General features: G+C 35.2%; 2 protein-coding genes across 8 annotated transcripts; both read left to right on the top strand.

Annotated features, from left to right (window-relative positions):
- The first annotated feature begins 229 nt into the window (after positions 1-229).
- Positions 230-11255, top strand: LOC103967726 (myosin-16-like). 7 transcript variants are annotated; one of them, XM_048574126.1, is made up of 28 exons: positions 230-412; positions 529-575; positions 1030-1158; positions 1924-2091; positions 2207-2352; positions 2436-2592; positions 2786-2844; positions 3122-3281; positions 3362-3511; positions 3612-3748; positions 3836-3982; positions 4090-4191; positions 4532-4589; positions 4672-4773; positions 5107-5144; positions 5925-6051; positions 6137-6307; positions 6483-6614; positions 6687-6796; positions 6926-6986; positions 7413-7590; positions 7857-8056; positions 8244-8309; positions 8782-8841; positions 9107-9322; positions 9447-9586; positions 10003-10259; positions 10810-11255. In XM_048574126.1, exons 2-28 carry the CDS (start codon positions 573-575, stop codon positions 10851-10853), a joined length of 3318 nt encoding a protein of 1105 aa, XP_048430083.1. In that variant the 5' UTR covers positions 230-412; positions 529-572; the 3' UTR covers positions 10854-11255. The 7 variants fall into 7 exon arrangements, with proteins under 7 accessions (XP_048430083.1, XP_048430087.1, XP_048430088.1 ...); XM_048574125.1 differs by lacking the exons at positions 230-412; positions 529-575 and adding an exon at positions 616-876; XM_048574127.1 differs by lacking the exons at positions 230-412; positions 529-575 and adding an exon at positions 619-876 and having other exon boundaries at positions 1948-2091.
- Positions 11256-13133: 1878 nt separating this feature from the next.
- On the top strand, positions 13134-14413 carry LOC125472593 (transcriptional regulator SUPERMAN-like). The gene is made up of 2 exons (XM_048574241.1): positions 13134-13453; positions 13576-14413. Exon 2 carries the CDS (start codon positions 13621-13623, stop codon positions 14248-14250), a length of 630 nt encoding a protein of 209 aa, XP_048430198.1. The 5' UTR covers positions 13134-13453; positions 13576-13620; the 3' UTR covers positions 14251-14413.
- The last annotated feature ends 8253 nt before the right edge of the window (positions 14414-22666 follow it).

The raw sequence follows: 22666 nt of genomic DNA, 5'->3' as shown, positions 1-22666 counted from the left end.
AGCTAGAGAAGCGTAGTAAAAACACTGCAAGAAGAAGTGGCATCACATTATGATGATTTTGCAGTCGGCAAAAAAATATTCTTATTAGTCACCTGCGACAGCGACAAACGTTAAGAATTCTCATTTTCTTGGTCAAGAGCACAAACCAACATGAACAATAAGAAAATCCATTTTCCAAGCCGTTGGACCCATTCTTTGGGCCCAATAAAATACCAACGAATTACTTTAGAAAAATATTTTAACAGTCGTCTCTTTCTTGTGAAGAAAGAGTGAGAGTAAGGCGCGAAGAGAGTGAAAGAGAGCCACAAGAATGGCGAATTGTGGGCGTGCGAAGACTGCCACTTCCACAAACCAAACGACGCGAACAACGCAATCCCAAATCAACGAGGAACAAAAAGAAGAAAAGCAAAGAGTAAGCAACTTCTGCAAGTTTTTTCGTTTCCTTCCACTCTAAAACTCTACCATTATTTTTATGAGAAATGGAAATTAAAATCGCTGAAATCTTTGTGGGTTTTGATTCTTGTGCAGAAGGGTATCTCCGTTTCTGGGTTTCTCGTTGAGAATCGATTGGAATGGTGTGTCAAATTTCGAAACCTTGCTTTACATTTCTGGTTTCTATTTGTGATCTTCCATGAAAATGTAGTATGATGATAAATGCTGCTCCTTTAGTGTGTAGGTTAAGGAAAACTATTGTGCTTTTTCCGAAAAGACGATATTTTAAAGTACTCTAAACTACTGGAGGTGGATTCAAACTTGGGTGCTAAGGGATATCGCTGTAATCTTCTTAGATTGAAAACACAGTGGATAAAATGAGATCCCATAAGTTTCTTTTTTTCCGTGGTCGGTGATCTGATGAGCTTATTACCTACTGAACATGTAAACTGACTATTGTGGATTTTGGTATATATTGTCCAAACAAAAATGTGAAAAAGGAGATGTATTTTACTTGCATTCCAGATTTTAACTGCTTACTGAAAGGGAAAAGAAAGCATTGAACTGATTAAGTGGTAAAACCTTTAACTGCTGCAGGCCAAGCCAGTGACCATTGTTGTTGGTTCTCATGTTTGGGTTGAAAAACCAGAATCAGTTTGGATTGACGGTGAAGTACTAAATATTAAGGGTGATGACGCTGAGATTCAAACTAGTGATGGGAATAAGGTAGTGCAGTTGTTATTGTTTTCTTTCTGCCACAAGAGTTGTTATTATTTAAGTCTGAAGCTTTTGGTCTTATTCATTTGTCTTTAAATCCAACATTTTTCTAATTTATTATTTGCTAGTTTCAGTTTTAAGGATTTTGGGGCTTTGATCTTCATTGGTATTTATATGATTTTGTACATGTTGGGTTCATTAGGCAAAGAAGTAGCAGTTGTGGTGTGATATTTCTTTATTTTTTGTGTTTTTGGCTAACCAAGAGACAGTTAAGAGCTGGATTTCAAGCACGATAAGATTTTCTCTCCATTTATAGACAGTTGGTATTTTAGTGCTTGTTAACACAGCTTTGGCCAGCAGTTTTCTGCATCGTTCTAGCTTCTGCTTAGAAATACTAAGATGTTATTTAAGAAGAGATCAAATCTGCTGTTATCTTTTTTGTGTTGGATGGTTCTTTTTCTGCATGGTCTATATCATTGTGGTTTGCCCCTTCCCTCCATCATTTTTCCTTCTCCTCTTCTTCTTCTGCAAGATTTATTATGTTCTCCTGAAAGACTTCATAGACATATAATTTTTATAATTTTGAGTTTCTCGCAAGCAATTTATGCAGATCTGTTATCATTTTGGGACTTACTGAAAGTCTCTTCTTATTAGAAGCTTCTGTTCGATATTTCCATCTTAGTTTCCTTATGTGAAAATGACTCCTTGAGTCATGTGCCAAAATGTCACTTCATATGCAGCTTTACTGAAACACCAATTTGTTTATTTGTTCAGTCGACCTACTTTCATTTTGTCCAGGTTGTAGCAAAGCTGTTAAAAATATACCCAAAAGATACAGAAACTCCTCCTGATGGACTTGATGACATGACTAAGCTAGCATACTTGCATGAACCTGGAGTGCTTCACAATTTGGCAACTAGATATGAGATAAATGAAATTTATGTAAGATTTTTCTCATCTTCTGTTTTGAGTAAAACTAATGTACACCCTGGTGAAGAAAGTGATTAATTACTGCAGCTATGGGCGTCTCTGTTATAATACTTTGACATCATGGCAGACTTACACTGGAAACATTCTCATCGCCATCAATCCATTCCAAAGTCTCTCACATCTGTATGATGCTCATATGATGGAACGGTATAATGGAGTGCCATTTGGAGAACTGAGCCCTCATGTTTTTGCAATAGCAGATGCTGCATACAGGTGAACTGTGTTTCTTTTGCTTGCTACTCTTTGTCTTTAAATGATGATGCAGTTACTTTATTGAATTTCCTGAATGTGATCAGGGAAATGATTACTGAGGGAAAAGGCAACTCGATTCTGGTTAGTGGGGAAAGCGGAGCTGGTAAGACTGAAACAACTAAAATGCTTATGCGCTACCTTGCCTATTTGGGTGGTAATGCTGCAGCTGAAGGGCGGAGTGTTGAACAAAAAGTTTTAGAAGTAAGCTGTTTAGCTTGAACTGTATTTCGGCATCTAACTTTTTTAGTCAGTCTAGTGAGATCTGAACCCTTGCATAACCATTCATTCCCATCACTAAGAAAATGATATTCAGTGCCAATATTTTATTAATATTTTTTCTCAACTGGGTTGTACCATTCTAATTTTTGTTGTTGTTGTAACTTACATGGTACAGTCAAATCCAGTTCTTGAAGCATTTGGCAATGCTAAGACTGTTAGAAATAACAATTCCAGGTGAGAAATTGTTAAATGCTTTGAGATTTTGTGTTGTTTCTGCTGTTGTTAGGTTTGTAGGCTCAGCATGTCTTTGGATTTACTTTCACGTCTTATATTTCATGGGCATTCAGTGTATATTAAAATCAGGAGTAGAAAATAATATGGGTTTGCATGTGCACCTAAAAACCAGGGTTGCAGTTGTTTGTGATGAGATTCCTGGCGGAAAAAAAAAAAAATACATTGAAACTTTCGTAGTCCGTACCTAACTTTTTTTCTCTTGAATATATTGGTGAAGCCGCTTTGGGAAATTTGTCGAGATTCAATTTGATAAACGTGGTAGAATATCAGGGGCAGCCATTAGAACATATCTCTTAGAGAGATCTCGTGTTTGCCAGATTTCGGATTCAGAGCGTAACTATCACTGTTTTTATCTTCTTTGTGCTGCTCCACCTCAGGTAGATAGCTTAATTTTCTACTTTAGTGCATATCTATGATATTTTCAAAAATTTCCTGTTAACAGATTTAATCTCATCAGGAAACAGAGAAATATAAGTTGGGAGAACCTAAATTATATCACTATCTGAATCAATCAAATTGCTATGAACTTGATGGAATAAGTGATCAACATGATTATCTCGCCACTCGGAGAGGCATGGATGTTGTTGGAATAAATGCAGTAGAACAGGTATTTTTTATTTTATTTTATTTGAATCTGATATTTGTTTACTGCTAAGTTGAGTATCATTATACTGAAAATCTGGGAATAATTTTTTCTCATCTCTCAGGAGGCTATTTTCAGAGTTGTAGCTGCAATTCTTCACCTTGGTAATATAGATTTTGCCAATGGGGAAGATAATGACTCATCTGTTCTGAAAAATGATGAATCCCTTTTTCATCTTCAAATGACAGCAGAACTTCTCATGTGTGACTCAAGCTTTGCTATAGACATAATTCATACTTTCCTCTTTCAATCACAGTGCAGTTTTGATCTGTCTTATTCATATTTCAGGTGTAATCCTCGGGCATTGGAAGATGCACTGTGTAAGCGTGTAATGGTTACTCCAGAAGAAATTATTAAAAGAAGTCTTGATCCCCTTGGCGCAACAGTTAGCAGGGATGGATTGGCCAAAACTATATATTCTCGTTTGTTTGACTGGTAACATTCTATCTTCTGAATCATTTTCACTCAAATGCTGACCGTGGAAATGTAGCATCTAACAATATTGGTTTTTTTGATTTATTTATTTTCCTTTATATCTTCAGGTTGGTGGATAAGATCAATTTCTCAATTGGACAAGACCCTAGCTCAAAATGTCTGATTGGTGTTCTTGATATATATGGTTTTGAAAGCTTCAAAACTAACAGGTAATGATTGACTACAAAAAATGTGGTATGCATAGATATATTTGGGCTGGAATCTGCGTGATTAAGTTCTGTGCATGTAACAAATACAAAACGACATTGTAATCTATACTAGACTATTAGTACACATAAGGAGAACTATCACTACCTACCATCGGGTGACTTGAACTTCTGACCTGCACTAAGGTACTTGGGAAATCGTCTGTATTGCTGAATCCAAATTCACTCAGTTATAGATAATAATAAATGAGGATATGAAATTGAGCTAGAACTATGAAATTAAATTTAGCTAGAATCTCACTGAGTATTTTCAGTCCTAACTTATTATGTTTCATTAATGCAGTTTTGAGCAGTTCTGTATTAATTACACTAATGAAAAGCTGCAACAACATTTCAACAAGGTACGAGGTTAGTCATACTTGAAAACTTCAGTTTTAAGGAAATTTTTTTAATGTATCATCTAAGTGTTATGATTTGATTCAGCATGTATTCAAGACGGAACAAGAGGAATACACTAAAGAGGAAATCAATTGGAGCTACATAGAATTTGTGGATAATAAAGATGTCCTGGATCTCATTGAACAGGTCTTCTTTTTACTCTCTCTCTCTCTCTCTCTCTCTCTCTTAAAGTTGTATAAGCCTTTATTCTAAAATCAGAGACTTGTCCCTTTCCCATTGACGCATCATTCATGATATTAGAGTGTATGGGGCTTCATGTTTGTTGTTACAACCTTTATTTTGGACCCCAGAATGTCTTTTCATTCTGTGCTAATAATTGTTAAAATTCTGCATGTGTTTCTGAATGGTATATTCGGCCTTATTTTAGTGTATTTCTGATTTGTTCATCCAGCAGTTAAATTATGTAGTATACTGAATTAGCTGCCATACACTCATCACTAATTGATTTTGTTTCTGCAGAAGAAAGGTGGGATTATTGCTCTACTTGATGAAGCTTGGTATGATCATCTCTTATTCTTGACTGCAGTTACATGCACACACACACTTGCACATATACAAAGTGGTTCTTGCTCAGATACTTCATATTAGGTGAAGTTATGATAGAAAATATCCACGTTCTTCACTGAAATTGCACACACATGTGGACAGAGATTCCTGCTCAGATACTTCGTATTAGGTGAATAGTACATCTCCAGCTTTTTATGAAATCATGACACTCTTCTTATTTTCATGCCCAAAAGAAAAGAAACTGCCTTTATATAGTATGGTTTGTTCTCTTATTGGAACTTCGTAAGATTTATTTTATTAGGTAGTATGTTCGAAGACCCTATGTACACATATGTGTGTGCACACTGGCATGTAAATGGGGAGAGAGAGAGAGAGAGAGAGAGAGAGAGAGAGAGGTAGTATGTTCGAAGACCCTATGTAGTATGTACACAGAGAGAGAGAGAGAGGTCTTAAATCACTTGGATGCAATTTATGACATTCATCTTTTTGAAGACCCTATGTTGTATGTATACATACGTGCATGTACACAGAGAGAGAGAGAGAGAGAGAGAGATGCAATTTATCAGATTCATCTTTTCCGATCCCACCATTAGATTAGATGTTCTACCCTGCTTTTCATGCATGCCAAGTTTAAATCAATCAGATACTGGTTGCATCTAATCCTTTGACTCCATTGTTCTTTTATCAAACATTATTGTAAAACTTAAGTTTTCAATAGTTCATTTAAATTTCTACTCACATTTTTCTTGGATAACATTGTCGCATTGCAGTATGTTTCCAAAATCAACTCATGAAACATTTTCAACGAAGCTGTATCAGACATTCAAAGATCACAAACGCTTCATCAAGCCAAAACTGACCCGCTCAGATTTCACCATTGTTCATTATGCAGGAGAAGTGAGCTTGGTTCCTGCACTGAAATCTATCTTTTGTAATGTGGTTTCCACTGAACTTTGTTAACTTTCTGCACTTCTTTTTTCAGGTACAATATCAGTCTGATCAATTCCTAGACAAAAATAAAGACTATATTGTTCCTGAACATCGAGATTTGTTGAGTGCTTCAACATGTTCTTTTGTAGCAGGCCTTTTCCCTCCACTTACTGAGGAGGCAACCAAATCTTCCAAGTTCTCATCCATCAGTTCTCGTTTCAAGGTATCTTCTATTGAGGCCATCTGCCTACAATTGTGGTCTCAGAAAGAATGAATATTGGTGTTTTGGATTGTACTTTAGAAAATACTGGAAAAGCAATTACTCATGTTTTTCCAAGTGTCATGAGATGATTTAATTCATAAAGGTGAAACCTAATTTCTTGACCTTATTGATGCAGCTACAACTCCAACAATTGATGGAAATACTAAATTTTACAGAACCCCATTACATAAGATGTATAAAGCCGAATAGTGTCTTAAAGCCTGCTATATTCGAGAATGTTAATGTCTTGCAACAGCTACGTTCTGGTGTAAGTATAACGTGAATTGTGTGTTATGACTTATTATGAATTGGTGGCATTAAAACTTCGTCATCTGCGTAGGGTGTTTTAGAGGCTGTGCGAATAAAATGTGCTGGATACCCTACTTACAGGAGTTTTTCTGAATTTTTAACTCGATTTCGTGTCCTGGCCCCGGAAGTTTCAAAAATGGAGTAAGTTTCAACTTATGCATCCATTTTTTTTTTCACATTTTCGTCTTCAATCTCATTGCTATCTTTTCTGGTTTTTCAATGGCGTTTTGGTTATGTTCCCACTTCTGAACTCAATGCCTATATAATCAGTTGTCCTGAAAATGAAGCCAGCGAAAAGATTCTGGTGAAGATGGGGCTTAAAGATTATCAGGTAATAAGAGCATTAGTGCTTATCAATCTCTCTTACATTGACAATCACATGACAAGATTCACAACAGAAAATTATGGAACTCCAGATATACTTGGCTTTGCCTTGGTGTTTCAACAGAATTATCATATTCTAAGGAAGCTCCGAACCTATGACGATTGTTAATTGGATTAGCTATGATGCATAACCCAATTGAAATAACTGAAAACAGAGTGAAGAGGGAATAAGGAGGGGAGGAAAGAAAATAGGAGGACCAATAGAAATTCAAGACACAAAATTGTTCTGTAAATAATGAATTTTCCCCTAAAGAGTTTACCCATGGCTTATTTATAGAGGCAGTGTGAAATACCTTAAAATCAAAGATTACGTTTACTTGCAAGATATCTTTATATATTCAATTAAGGTTTATGTATTTATTTGCTTATTCAGATAGGGAAAACAAAGGTTTTCCTAAGAGCTGGTCAGATGGCTGAGCTAGATGCAAAGAGAATACTCTTACTCGGTGACTCAGCTAAGGTGATTCAAACCCGGGGCAGAACTTGTATTACTCGTAAGAAGTATGTTTCTACACTGGAGGCTTCTATTTGCGTGCAATCATTTTGTAAAGGTGAGTGCATAAAAAGAAGAGGTAGCCATTTTCTTGAGATGTTCCTTTTTTTTTTCTTTTTTCATGCAAAATCCTTAAAATTTTAAGTTTTACTGAATGTATTTTGATGGATTTGATCCTCCTCATTCATTTATGTAGATTTCCGTTACCCTAGCAGTTAGTGCGCTTATCAGCTATATATACTAAATACCTTTGCAATTACCTGCATATACTTGCTAGTTTTATATAATACAATATTTCACAAGTATTTCGTTGTTATGATTCAGGAGAACTGGCTCGCAAGTTATTGAAGCTCAAGAAGCGGGAGATTTCTGCAGTTAAAATTCAGAAGACTGCCCGTAAACGCCTGGCGAGAAAAGATTATCTCAGAATAAAGTTCTCTTCGACTATCTTACAGGCAGGCGTGCGGGCAATGGCTGCCCGTGATGAATTTAGATATAGGGTTAATGCGGCAATTATTATTCAGGTGATTATCCAGCTTCCTCCGTTGCTAACTTTCTATATACAATATACATAGGTGCTTTTCACTTTTTCAAAGAATTTGTCTTAATGCCTTGCTTGGAAGACTTTCTACATGCAATGTGCAGAGTTTCTATATAAAATATACATAGTTTGAGAAAAGGCTCTCATCTTGGTCCTCCTTTGTCTTACAGACAGGTTTACGGGCAATGGCTGCTCGTGAAGATTTTAGATGTAAAGTTAATGTGGCAGTTATTCAGGTGACCTAGTTTCTTGTTTCTCTATATTACATATTTGGTTTCTTTTCACATTCCCAAAGGATTTGTGAAACATGTGGAGAAAACCTTAAAATTAAATTCTCCTCAATTGTCTAAAGAGAGGTTTACGGACAATGGCTGCTTGTAATGATTTTAGATGTAGAGCCCAATCTAAGCTGAAATTTATTGTTCAGAACTTAAAGAAATATCAATAATGCAGCACCAAATTTATTTACTTCTAAGCTCTTACTAAGAAATCAATGCTTTGCATATGAATGATAAACATTATGCTAGGGTTACTGGGGCATCAAATATCTTCACTTTTAAATCTTGTAATGGAACTATCCTTTCACTTAAAATTCGTATTATGAACTCAATGTTTTACAGATGACTATTGTACTTTCTCCGAGTTCAGAATCTTCATGCTAGGCAGTCCCTTTTAAATTCTTTTACTGAATTATGCTAATTTGTGCAGACTGACTTGGAAGCAAAAGGAGAAGAAACAACAAAGTTGGAGTCCTCCGTGCAAGCTAGTGTGAGCAAAGTTGAAATGTATTTGTTGCTTTAATATCAGGTTGCACTGATAGAAATTAAGAAATATCAAAGAATATCCTGATCAACTTGTTGAAATCAATACATGGCACTCACAATAATGTGGCACAAAGTTTCTGTACTTATCAATTCTCGTAATGAAATCTATTTGTTACAGACAAGTATTATACTTTGTATAAAGTCAGGAGCATTATGTCAGGTAGTGCTTTTTTTTTACTTTTTACTAAACGTTTAAATAATTTTTGCAGACTGACTTGGAAAAAGAAAAGGTTAAAGAGGCAACAAATGCGGAGTCCCCCCTTCTTACTAATGTAAGCAGAGGTGTTGAAATAGATGTGTTGTCTAAAAGTCAGGTTGCACAGGTAGAAACTGAAGACGCATGCTCTATGACCAAAGATCTTTCAAGTCCTGATCAAAATGCTGAAAGAGTTAAAACTCTTACTGCAGAGGTTGAAAGTCTGAAGGTAATGATATCGAACTAATAGATGAGGGAATTAACATTAGGTTTATGTCAATTTTGTTACCATCTTTTACTGGCATAGGAATTACAGCATCTACAAATTGATACTTCTGTCTTTTTTCACATAGGCCATGTTGCAAGCAGAAAAACAAAGAGCCAATGAGTGTGAAAGGAGGTTTGTAGAAGCTCGGGTATCAAGTGAGGAAGGACGTAAAAAATTAGAGGAAACTGAAAGAATAGTTCATCAACTTCAGGAATCTTTGAACAGGTAGTACAAATTATACTCTCTCTGTATTTCAGTTCTCATTCATTTTGTGTATGTGCTTGTCTAGTTTCTTCACCATAGAAAGGAATCAAATATAGTTTCTGTATGTTAGGACTATCAAATCCTATTTGTTGAAGCGTGTTATAGGTTTTTCTTTAAAAAATAATTCGATTCACAATCACTGTAATGAGATTCCCAATCTAATTCCTTTAAATCATTAATTAAGATTTCTTTTTCTTTGGGTACATGATGCATTAAGCTGGAAAGTACCAGAGACGGAGCGTTTCAGTGATGGGAATTTTGCTTCTTACTTGTTAAGATTTGTGCATATATGACAACTTACGATCATTCTAATGATGTTTGTAAAGCTGCTCATAAATTCATTTGACTAATACTAAATATAATCTAGTGTGTGTCAGGATGATATATTGCATGTCAAACCAAGTTTCGGAGCTGAAAACAATCTTATCTACCGTGTCCAAGTCAAGTTCAACAACTTCAGGACCTTTTGTTAGACATGAAGGGTTTGATAGCATTTCCAGTAACTCTGAATGTTCATCCGCCGACTCAGATTTCACTTTTCCAGCTCCAGCTACAAGTTCAGCTAACTTTTCCTCTCTTGGCCCCAATTCTATCCAGCTTATAGTTCAGGACGTTTCAGGCATAGAAGTTTCAGGTTAGCTCAGTTCTATGCATTTTAATTTTCTGGTCATATGTAATTTTAATCCAGAACCACCATCAATTTTCTAAGTGAGTTTGCATTTGATCCCACTTTGTAAGTGATTTCACAAAAGACAATGGTCCTATATGATAAAAGGGCGACCCTAGGCCAACAAGGCTCCCTCCTTTGCGAGGGTCTGGGGGGAACGTGTATCGTACACAGCCTTATCCTTGCTTTGCAAAGAGGCTGTTTCCACAACTCAAACCCTTGACCTTTTGGTCACAACGGTCATGAATCATACATAACATTTAATGTTTCTATGGTGATTTAATTCGCTAAAACTAAGCGCAATCTAGATCAGCTTGTTGCCTGTCTTTTATTCAATTGAGAAAAGAATTATTAGAATCTTCTCAAAGTTTCTAAAAGATATCATGATTCAGCAGTCATTTCCTTGCACATCATTTTCTCACCTTGCAACTTGGATAAAATGGTTTATGTTTCTAACTTACAAGTTGTGTTTCATTGCTTTATGTTTTCTTTTTTCCCTCGATGATACATTTTGCAGGATCCGAAAGTGAGAAGGAGGGGGCTTTTGATGACTTCTTCTGACGGAGCTTGTTCTAATTATTTTTCTTCCTTCTTGCTTAGATTTGGGTCTCTCATTAAACGTCAGACTTCTGGCACTGTAAATAGATCGCCAGACTTGAACATATACGTCCCATATGCTTCATACAGGATCATAGACCGACAAGTTTCTCTCAGGATTATATAGATCAATTAGTCAGGTAGCATGTAGCAAGGATCAAGTGTAGTAAACTTTAGAGTAGTACGTAGTCGGAGCTCATTCACTAACGTCCTTTGTGATTTCATTTCGCCCTGATAACTGGCCACGGCGTTAACGTGTGCATAAGAATCCTCCTCCAGTTTTACTGTTAACATTTCACTGTAATTGATTGTATCAGATAGCTTCAATGTGTTAATTTATCTCAACTCAGTATATATTTTGTGGTACTTTTCTTTACAAACAACAGCTTATGTGGAAAACATTTGTGTTGATTCAGATCAAGCCAAATTTCTTGTATTCTCCTAATTTTTTTCAATGTAACTGTAACACTGCCATGTGGGCATAATCTTCCAAATTTCGTGTTACAGTTGGATTCAATAATGTAGACCGAAATTCTGTTTGATGGTTTTCATCAGTGTTCAACGGTGAACTATCCCGAATAATATACCTATAAATTTTTCTGTATTTATGAGATTTTTCAGATTTTGGATGAGTAAAATCCCAAATCCTTTCATGCGTATGGGGGTGGCAACTTGTAATTTAAAGCGGTTTTGTGAACCAGGGTTTGTTTGGAAATGCATTTAAAATAATTTAAAGTATTTTCAAAGCACTAAAAGTGAATGACTACGTACTGGTTTGGTACTGATGTGCATTTAAAAAAAATGGATATAAAAAAAACTGAGCTCAAAAAGGTGTTTGACAAACACTTAAAAACAACTTATTTTCCCACTTTTAGGTGAAAAGAAGCTGAAAACGGGAAGCAGCAAAAATGAGCTTATTCTCACAGCATAGCATAATCAGTTTTTTTTCCAAAGCACAGCAATACCAAATCAACCCCGTTTTACATAAAAAAATTTGAAGTGTTTCTAGGTTCAAAAAAGCACATGAAGAAGTGTATGTCCAGAAGAACATGCATTTTTATTGAAACTTTCAATGTGCTTCTAATAAGTGCTCAAAATTGAAAGTTCTTTTGAGCATAAGTGCTTTTTAAATAAGTAGTTCCAAACGAGTCATAAATCTACCCCTAAAACATAAATTTTGCCACTTAATCTTTTGAAATCAACTTGCATCTCACTTTGCCCCTATTGCTAAAATACGTTAATAAACCCGTTAAAACTATTTATGTGGCACACATCTCAACAAACAAGAAGTTCTATTTGTACAACGTAAACAATTGCAACGGATTTATTAACAGGCTTTGGATGTAGAAGCCAAGTGAGACACACAAGTTTAGTCTCAATGGGTTAAGTGACAAAATATGAATTTCAAGGAATTAAGCTAAACGAGTTGAGTTTTAGGGAGGTGTTTCCGTAAACAAGCCATCTGTTTTAAACTACTTTAAATCTACATGGAGAGAAATCGAATATGGTTGTAACAAGCGCATGTTGCCCTAATTAACTAGCCTAATGCCACCATTAATGTATGGCTTTATAATAAAAACCACATCAGAAGTAGGCATCACCTATGCTAGAGAGGTGATATACAATGTGATACAGTCTCTAGCATTTCTTGAAATTAGGAGTCTTATACATTATAACCACATTTTCACCAGCTTAATCGTGTTGTGGAAAATCAACAATAATAGGACACAAAGTTAATTACATTGCTAACACACTTTAATTAATAGAGGTCAGGTGAACCCTCCCCCTCTCTCACTCTTTAAGTAAAAAGGAGGCACCTCTATAGTACAAGCCATAATTACTGGGATTAACGCAAAATCCTACTGGAGGTGTTCATCTTAAGGTATATATGCCATTATAATTATATACCGCAAGTCCTGCATAATAATTATACGGAAAAGGATCCTCGTTGGATCCTTTTCCTAGAGATCCTAGGAATTTTAAAATCATGACCGTTTATCGTGCATCGTGTGGTCAGTTTTTGTTGGATACTATTCATATTTAATTTTAAATTTTAAATTTTGAAATGATTTCTAACCATACAATGTACGATGAACAATCACGATCACGGGATCTCTAGGATCTCTAAGAAAAGAATCCGGTGAGGATCCTTTCCCTAATTATACATCCTTCAAGTGCGCAGTGAGCTTTTTATAAGTCATATGCTTTTACATGTTCCGATATTCCTCCTATTCCCACTGACCACAAAACCCTAGCTAGCTTTAGCTAGTTTCCAATGTCCTCATGTATTACACTTCGTAAGGCACATTGCTAGACACATCTCTCCTAGAATCAGCAAAAAGTTAAAATAATGTCTTTTTAAGTTTGTACACTTCCATTGCTGAGCAGTATCCAGATATAGGTATCAGCACTTTGGCCTTTATTTGTAGTACTTCATATCAAATAGGATCTTCATCTTCCTCTTCTTCTACTTCTTCTTCTTCTTCTTCTTCTTCTTATTTCAGTGTCAGCTCAGCCAGCTTTCCTCGACCCGAACTACTATAGTTCTCTGATCCAACAGCTCAGTGAGTCTCTCTCTCTCTCTCTCTCTCTCAAGTTGTGAAATTAAAAGATGGGGTTTTCGTTTTACTCCGATTATAGCATAATTAAATCCGTTTTTTATGTTTCATTTGATGAACTGAACCAGATGTGATATGGAGAGGCTCACTTGAGTACTTGTGGCAAGATACCGATGCTGAAGGGATCGAGATCAGTGGATTGTATCAACTTCTTTGAAGGAGAAAATTTATGTGATAATTCATGGACTACAAGAAACTTTGCATGTAGCTTTTGCAAGAGAGAGTTCAGGTCTGCTCAAGCACTTGGGGGTCATATGAATGTTCACAGAAGAGACAGAGCTAGATTGAGACTCCTACCTCCAACCCTTTCTTCAGAAATATGTCCTCAAAACCCTAGCCCTAATCCTAGCTCTTATTTTTCTACATCATCATCCTCATCTCTTTCATCATGTCATTCCTTGTTTTCTCCTTCTCTGAGGACTCTGGTCTCTACACCTTCATCAGCTTCATCTATGGATGAAAATAAAAAACCGAGATATGACTACTGGCCGGAAAATCATTTTCCTGATCTGATTCCCAAGAAAGGCATGGGAGGTGGTGTTGATCATGAGGCTGGACAAATATTTAAGGGTTTTTCACAAAGAGATGATGAATACTTCAACAAGATTGATCCGGAGGAAGAGAATAAAATAATTAGGGTTGACTTGGAGTTGCACTTGGACTTGGACTTGGATTTGGACATAGGGTTGCTCAAAGATCACAAGGAGGAAGTGGATCTGGAGCTTCGACTTGGGCATCTTTAGCTGCAATATTCTTCCCTACTTTTGGGGGAATTAGTTAAGTTATTTTAGATTTGAAATTTGCTTTTTTTCCTTTCTTCTCGCAGCAACCCAATAGTAGACTGAAATTATAGATGGTTTGAGAAGGTTGAATTTTAATCATAGATCTATTGGATGATTAAACTTATAGGTTTATGCAACTTTTTTTTCTTTTTTTCTGCTGTTTTTTCTTCTTAATTTCTCAGTTAATTTGGTTAGTACTTAAGATAGTAATCTACTTCATGGCATGCTCAATTTCTGTACTAATTCAGTCCTGCAAAATGTCTTTAGTCTAATTGATCTTGAAATATTCATTTTTTTTTTTCCTTGTTCTAATATTTTATGTGGTGATAAGGTGGGGTTACTAGCTGGTCCTTTTTGGGGTGAGCGTGCATATGGCTAGAGTGAATGATCTGATATCTGCAGCTGTCTCATAATTGTATTGAATTGCTACACTGTTTGAGATATATCATGATATATCATTAATTGTTTCAAAAGAAACGGGATGCTTGTACAGTTGATGTTCTCGTGTGATTGTTCTCTAGGAAATGCAAACCTGCATCTTCTTTCTCTCTCTTTTTTTCTTCCTTTACTTTCTTGGAAATGGGAAAACTGGAAGCAAAGTTGTATAGCATAGAAAGAGCACAAATTTAAAGGTTACAAGTTCCTGCAAGCTTATTTTAATCTTGTAACTCTCTCCTTTGTGTGCAGTGAGCACAAATTTGATCATAACTGCATATATGTCGAACTGTTAGTATATATTATTATATAACTACATATATAATCATTACATATTGAAAATATTAGACATGTATGTACATTTGCTTTATGGGTTTTCTTAATTCGTTGGTTATCACAGTATTCAATTATTCAAATATTGAGCAGTTTAATTAGCTAAGTTAGTTTCGATCAAAGCAAAAGCCTAGCAGATTTAAACCAAGCAGAAGATTCAAATTAATTACTTGCTATACTACGTAGTTGTGAGTCACCGTAACCATTAGATATTAGTAAAAGAATATTAGTTAATAAACAAATCAGAGTCAGAATAGCAATTCTAATTTTACTTCAAGAGAATGAAGATTTTTTAAAGGCTACGCATATTTAAGAATTATAAGCACCAATATCTTCACTTTCTCTAGCTTTAACCCTTTAACAAATCTGTTGTTTACAAAGGGATAAACTGTATTTACAAACAAGTAGTGGATGTTACAATTTACAATCTGAATAAACTTACTCCTGATTAAATCAGAGCTGTAAGCCTGTACCTGCATTCTATTGGATTCAAAATATTTTCATGAAAATATATGAGAAAAAAAGAAAGAACAACATTTAAATATTACTATGGACTATAGCCTATAGACAGGATATTGTCATGACTTGTCAGCTGGAGGGAACATTAACATGTAATTTCGGCATCATGATTTGATGACCTGCGTATGTACTTCAAATATCAGAGATATCACAATTGTATGTCAAATTAATGCAAATTAGAGCAAGACATAATTATGAATTGGTTCAATATTTTTGCATGTCACGTATGTGTTGCCTTGTCGAATGTCCAACTCCGGTGATGCAACAAATTGGTGGTTTTGTGTTTTTGCTGTCTCTTTCTCTCTCTCTGCTGCTGCAGAGATTTGCATTTCCCGACTTCTGCTGTTTAGCATGTTCCCAATAACTCCCCAGTCTCTCAGCTGCATGATGACCTTCCTTATTTAGAACTTCATAATTTGCTCACTGCAACCCAAAACTAGATAAATGACACCCCACACACACACACACACACTCTCTCTCTCATCACTATACTAGTACTGCTACCATTCAAGATATGTGCTACCACTATTCAAGATATCTCTTTAATAAATTAAAGGATGTGCTATCCGTATTTTTTTTTTTACATTTTACACACCTTTTTAATTTTTAACGTCGGATCGGATGAACTACAAAAATCAAATGACATAAATTAACAAGGAGTATATAACAAGTAAAAAAAGCACACCCCTAATTTAATAGATATTGTTTCAGAAATTCGCACATCCCTAAATTAATAGATATTGTTTCAGAAAAGAAAAATGAACAGTTAATGGGATATTTGTGAAAAGGAAATAATTAAAAGGTAGGGTGGTCATTGGGGGCGTTGGATGGAGTTTGAAGTTTGAAATGAGGTTAGAAGATTTAAGTGTTGTAGAGGAGAAAATGGCAATAAAATTGGACATCTGGGTGAGTAGGACAGAACCTGCCAGAGTGCTTGTTTTTGTGAAAGATGAGGGCATGGGATAAAGTATAGGCTAGTCGGCGCACGTCACCATCCCCACCCCCTTAATTCTCTCTTTCTCACCTAAACTTAAATGATACATCCACCTCCTCTCTCTATTCATTATATTTTTTAATTCTTTTTCTTTTTACCAAAAACAAAATGAAATCCTTTTCATCAAATGTTTCCATATATAAGATGAAAAAAATAAGGGTAAACTACAATTTCATACCTTAGGTTTGTGGTCTATTTTAATTCCTTATAACATCTTTAAAACATTTCACTTTCATACCTTAAGTACTATTTTATTTCAAAATAATACCTCCATTACATTTTCCATCTATTGATCCGTTAAATGCTGACGTGGCTGCCACATATATGCCACGTGGCTGCCAAATGTCTGCCACATGGCAAATAAAAATATTTTTTTAAAAACCTGAATTTTCTCAAAATAAAAAATAAAAAAATTGAAACCCCCGCGGGGGGGGGTACAATTTTTTTTTCTCTTCCTCCGTCTTCTTCTGCTTGCAAATGTGGGTTTCATTTTTTTTTTTTTTTTTGAGAAAATTCAGGTTTTTTTTTAAATTATTTTATTTGTCATGTGACAGACATTTGGCAGCCACGTCAGCATTTAATGGATCAATGGATGAAAAATCTTACGGATGTATCATTTTGAAATAAAATAGTACGTGAGGTATGAAAGTGAAATGTTTTGAAGATGTTGTAAGGAATTGAAATAGACCCCAACCTGAGGTATGAAAATGTAATTTACCCAAAAAATAAGGTGTATCAAATATTGAATTCTTGATCAATTTGTTCAAAGGTCTAATGATAACAAAACTCAATATATAAAATACATCGAAGCATATTATAAAATCTCGTAGGACTCATTCAGTAGGAGAGGAAATGGAGTTAAAGACCATATATACTTCAATCTTTTTGGTTGTTTTGTACCTTCACCCCAAAACACAACATGAGTTTTAAATATTAGTAGGCATTATATTGTTTGGGCGATTGTTTAAGAGTACGGTTAGATATTGGTCATTGAATCTTTAATCAAAGATAACAGCCAAAAAATTCAATGTATAGAGTACATTAAAGCATATTAGAAAATCTCGTTGGTTAAGGACCACATTTCAACCTTTTGAGTTATTTTGTGCCTTCGCCCCAAAACACAGCATGAGTTAATATCAAAATAATAGTAAACATTATATTGTTTGGGAAATTGTTTTAGGCTACCATAAGATATTGGTTATTAAATCTTTGATAAAAAAATAATGACCAAAGAACTCGGTGTATAAAATACGTAGAAGCATACTAAAAAAACTCGTTGAGTTGATCATTCAGCAAGAGAAGAATAGGGATGAGGATCATATTAGATAATAGTGAGCATTATATTGGGAGAAGAAATAGAACTAGACTGCAAAATTTATTGATGCTAATCTTAAAACATTTCAAAGAACTATGGTACAGTTAGGAAGGAATTAATAGAGCTTGTAGCCAAAGGAAAAGAAGAAGGAAGATGATGATGAAGAGAAAAACAAGGCTATTAGAGTTGTCCTTCTATTTGGGTCTAATCATCTTTCTTTGGGTTCTTCATGTATAAGTTATTATTGGTGCCAAAATTCAGAAGGAATCTGGACTGGATTCAACACATACTTGCTTTGAGTAGTGTGGTTTTCAATCTTAGTGCCACAAGATGGCTTGAAAGAAATAGAGAATAGGCGTGCCACATTTGGAGGTTGCCAACAGACAGTGTTCGTGTTTGATTGTGTGTGAAAGTTGCGCGTTAATCTGACTTCTTTACCAAATGATTATGCACCGAGTGGGACGTTGTATCAGTTAAGCTCTTTTTTGTGCCTCGAGGGAATGAGGACTTAAAACTCAGTGTAAATTCGAGTATGCAAGCCTAAAAAGTAAATTAAAGCGAAAAAAGAAACTAAAACGAGAAACAGAATGTAATCATTGCATGATAGGTTCAAGATTAAAAAGGTTCACAAAAATAAAATCTAGGTTGATGGGCCGAGCTACATACTTGAAATGTAACTTGACTGGAAATGTAAAGAAAGCAGTAAAACTCTAGCACGATTCAATGCTAGAGGAGTCAATTGAGGTCACTGATGTCAAATTGGACTTAGTACAAAACGTGTGCCTTGGAGAGGAAATTAGGGTGGTTGGACTTGCACATCAACTGAATCATACCATAGGGTGGCAGAGCTGTTAAAGTTTTAGATATCAAGGTTGTAGGTAGTGTTTGCTTCCAAGGAAGGCTTTGAGATTATTGTTGAAGAGCTAAGAAAGGTTTTGGTGAAGAGTAATTGGGTTTGTGTTGTAAAACAGTTGGCTTTGTTGAATAATCACTCAAGGTTTTTGTTTAATAGTAGAGATTGAATTTGACGAGGGTCTCAAGCTTCAAGGTTTTTGGCTCTATTTATAGGCAGGGTCCAGGGAGAATGAGCAACCTCGATCATATCACTGAGTTGGAGCAGGGATATATCAATCATTTGGTACTAAAGAGACTGTAATTCCTGGTAGGTGGCATTCAATTGTGCCTTAAGGCGGCTAACACGATTAAAGTAGCGACCTAAGCGTGTTAGATGACGTGTGTGTATGCGTTTAGGAGAAACTCCACCCCATCGCAATTGCGTTGGCAGTTCGGCAATTGAATCCCCAAAACCCAAAAGACCCTCTCCACCCAGCTTAATCAGTCGGGCTACTCGTGAGTCCAATAGAACTGGATTGAGCAATCAGGCAGGGATTGCCCAACCCATCGCCCAAGTGGTTTGACGTCAACCACGTTAAAAAATTTAAAAAAAATGAAGAACATGCAAGAGTGAGGGAGAGGAACTGTAAGAAGAGCAGAGAATGATCGGGAAAAAAATGTAAGAGTGAGGGGTACGAATTGCTGGAGGAGGTGAAGGAGATATGTAGATTTGACGGTGAAGTCGAATTCGAAAGAGGGGTGGGACGGAGAAAAAGGAAGGGAGAGAGAGAAAGGAGGGGATCGGGAGCCGATGGGGATATGGGGAAGGGATGGTAAGGGAAGGTAAAAAAAAAAGGAAGAGGGAAGGATGAAAGTACAACGGAGAAAAATCGGAGAAAGATGAGAGGCTTCAAGAAACAGGAAGGAAGAAAGAAAAAATAAAAAAATGAAAAACAATTGAAAAAATAGTACAGATTAAATAATATTATTTTTATTAATTTTTTAGTCGCAATTCTGAGCGAATTCATTTTACATGGTGATGCAGTTGGGTAATTATATTATTATTTTTTAGCCAAAAGAAACATATATTAAAGAAAAAATTCTCTGGTACAAACGTTCTCAACAGATGAGGAGGTTAACTTAATCTTATAATGAGTTAGTAATAATGTGGTTCAAATTCGTCTTTGACGAGAACCAAACCCAAGACTTCTTAGTTAAAAGTGAAAAAGAATATCATTAGACCGTAGTATTAAATGACTATTTTTCAAATAGTTCTTAAGAGTGTTAGAAACACTAGCAGTTAATCTGACTTTTTGTCGACCTAAATTATTTCGTGTTGTATTCATATATTTCAAAAGGGATGTGATATTCACACACTCTTTTTTACTTCTCACATACCTTTTTAATTTTCAGCCGTTGGATCGGATAAATTAAATAAAATCAAAGGACATAAATTAATAAGAGGTGTGTGAGAAGTAAAAAGAGGTGTGTGGATAGCACACCCCATTTCAAAATCTTTTGACCATCTAGCATATAGAATTTTAAATCTATACCAAACCAATGAAGTAGTTGATTATAAATAACTAAAGATTAATTATTAACTGTGGGACATCTTTGTTCTTTCTTTTTTCTTCCCCAAAATAGCTTTCGTCTCTTTTCTTATTCAATTTGAACATTGAGATGACTTATTTAAGGTAACGTTTCGTGAAACTCAAATTTAGTCTCACTTAATCCTATTAAACTTTATTTTTCTCACTTAAGCCTCTTGAACTCAACTATCTGCCTTACTAGTCCCCCACTGTCGATTTCGTTAAATAATCTGGCAAAAATGTGGCTCACTTGTTTGTAGACGTGTTAACAAAAATCTCAAATTAAAATTAAAACTTTTCTCCAAAACAAAGAACAGAAATTAAAATTAAAAAATCTAAAAGAATATCCACCATCAAACTCCCTCCCTCTCACATAAGCTGTTTTAATTTTTTGACGGACTTGAATAGTACGGGGCAAAGTTACGTGATACAATTTGAGTTTCACATGGTAAATGAATAGTTTAATATAGGTGCAATTAAGCCCTTCGAACGATATTCATTCCCTATTTGAAAGCTTTGACTGTTGTGAATGTTCCAAACTGCAAACGCCAACGGATCCATCAATTGCGGTCCAAACCACCAGCTTCAGCAGGAAACTCAATAAAATTCCAGAAACTTTGTTTATATTTTTTGATGCAATGGGTCTGAAAGCTGGTGGGTCAACTGTTGAATGGCAGGCCGTCTGCTGACTTTGGTTCTTAATTGTTTGGAAATATGGCTCTTTATTTGTATGCTAAATTTAAAGCAATAATTCTAGGAGCAGGAAAAGGTGTGATTCATACACTTATAAAAAGTTTAAAGAAAAATCAGAGGATGGAGTAGTAGTGAAGTTTTAGACTTTGATTTGGTCGGATAGAGGAATACTAAATTCCGTTTTTTATTAGCTAACAAATTAAGGGCAACAAACAAACAAACAGAAAAGGTTATCAAAACTCAAATTAAAAGATGCAAATGATTTGGTGGAGAATTGGAGGTTTGTTGCAGCATTACTCACGTTGTGGTTGTTGTCCATGTTCATGATCATCTCCTTGCTTGTCCACGAATGTATGTAATTCTATCTTTTCTTCTTAGAATTTTCCTGCAGACTTAGTCTCAATCGATCTTCTTATAACTCTTAAACTCTTTTTCTTCTACTTGAAGCCAAAATTGAACGATAAAGATTAACATCAAATGGGGTTATGTCCTCATTCTTTTAAACCACTATGCACCTTTTTGTCGCCCACATCAGAAAAGGATATGATACAATGATTAATTTGAATTAATCACATAGAAAAGTAGTGTTTCTTCGATTATTTTTATACATATTCAATAGTAAGATAACAAGGTAGAAGTTGTATCATGGATTCATAGTAAAAGCTTGAACCGCGTATAGTGACACGTGTTCATTCAAGTCCGCAGACTGAATTTCATTTCTTTCGAGGAAAATATATAATTTGTCATTTCTGCAGAAGATTATGTTAATTATTAACTAATATAGTCACAATATTTAGTCCAGTCATTTTTCATGTAATTTGCAAACGGCATATACCTAATGCCAGTAACCTGCTACACTAAATTATATATTTTGGCCTGCATACATATTATATATACACATATGATATTATACAATACATAGGTGCGATAGAGAGCTAGTTATGTTTCACATACCACGTATGAAATCCTCATGAGTTACGATGAATAAAACAGTACTAACAAATTTCAAATTATAAACATTTTACGTTGCAAAACAATCCGCCGAAAGAAACATTTATGTAGAAATATATAGAGGTTAAGTCTAGTCGTGCTCAGAGTTTTTCCTTTAGTAGTATATCGTCGAACCAGAAACATGATCTTAAAGCAGGATTAGCTATATGATATACTGAAGTTAGGGCATGATTTTGATTGTGATGGCATAAAACTGATGTATGTGTTGTAATTGATTTATGTGTGTGTGTGTGTGTAATATATATAACTATATGGTGTAAAATGTTACACTTACGTATAACTGTAAGCTCCAAAATGCGCAGGTTTATTGCTTATTATATATCATGTAGAGGAATTTCCTACACCTTTCCTGCCGATTACGATAAGCAACATCGATCAGTTCAGCATGAAATACTGTTTCTGTACAATTCTTTATCACCTAATGGAGTAAAAGATGTTGTAAGTGATCATTTATCATAGTAGTGGAAATGAGTTGAACACTTGTATTTCGAAGTAGGTTCGAACTCCGTCGGTGACTAATCTAAAATCTAATCTAACAAAATCTATTATTTGACCCCAAAAGAAAAGAAAGGAGTAAAAGGTGTTAGAAAGTCATGTACGATTATTTTAATTTGTTTTTGTATCTGCATGTCATCTTTTAATTTGTGGCATTAT

Source organism: the organism of the source record quoted next, unplaced genomic scaffold (genome assembly GCF_019419815.1).
Source record: "Pyrus x bretschneideri cultivar Hongxiangsu unplaced genomic scaffold, Pyrus_bretschneideri_v1 Contig7, whole genome shotgun sequence".
In the NCBI taxonomy this organism is placed as follows: Eukaryota; Viridiplantae; Streptophyta; class Magnoliopsida; order Rosales; family Rosaceae; genus Pyrus; species Pyrus x bretschneideri.
The sequence above is the reverse complement of the archived record's forward strand: the minus strand, read 5'-3'. Positions and strand labels throughout refer to the sequence as shown.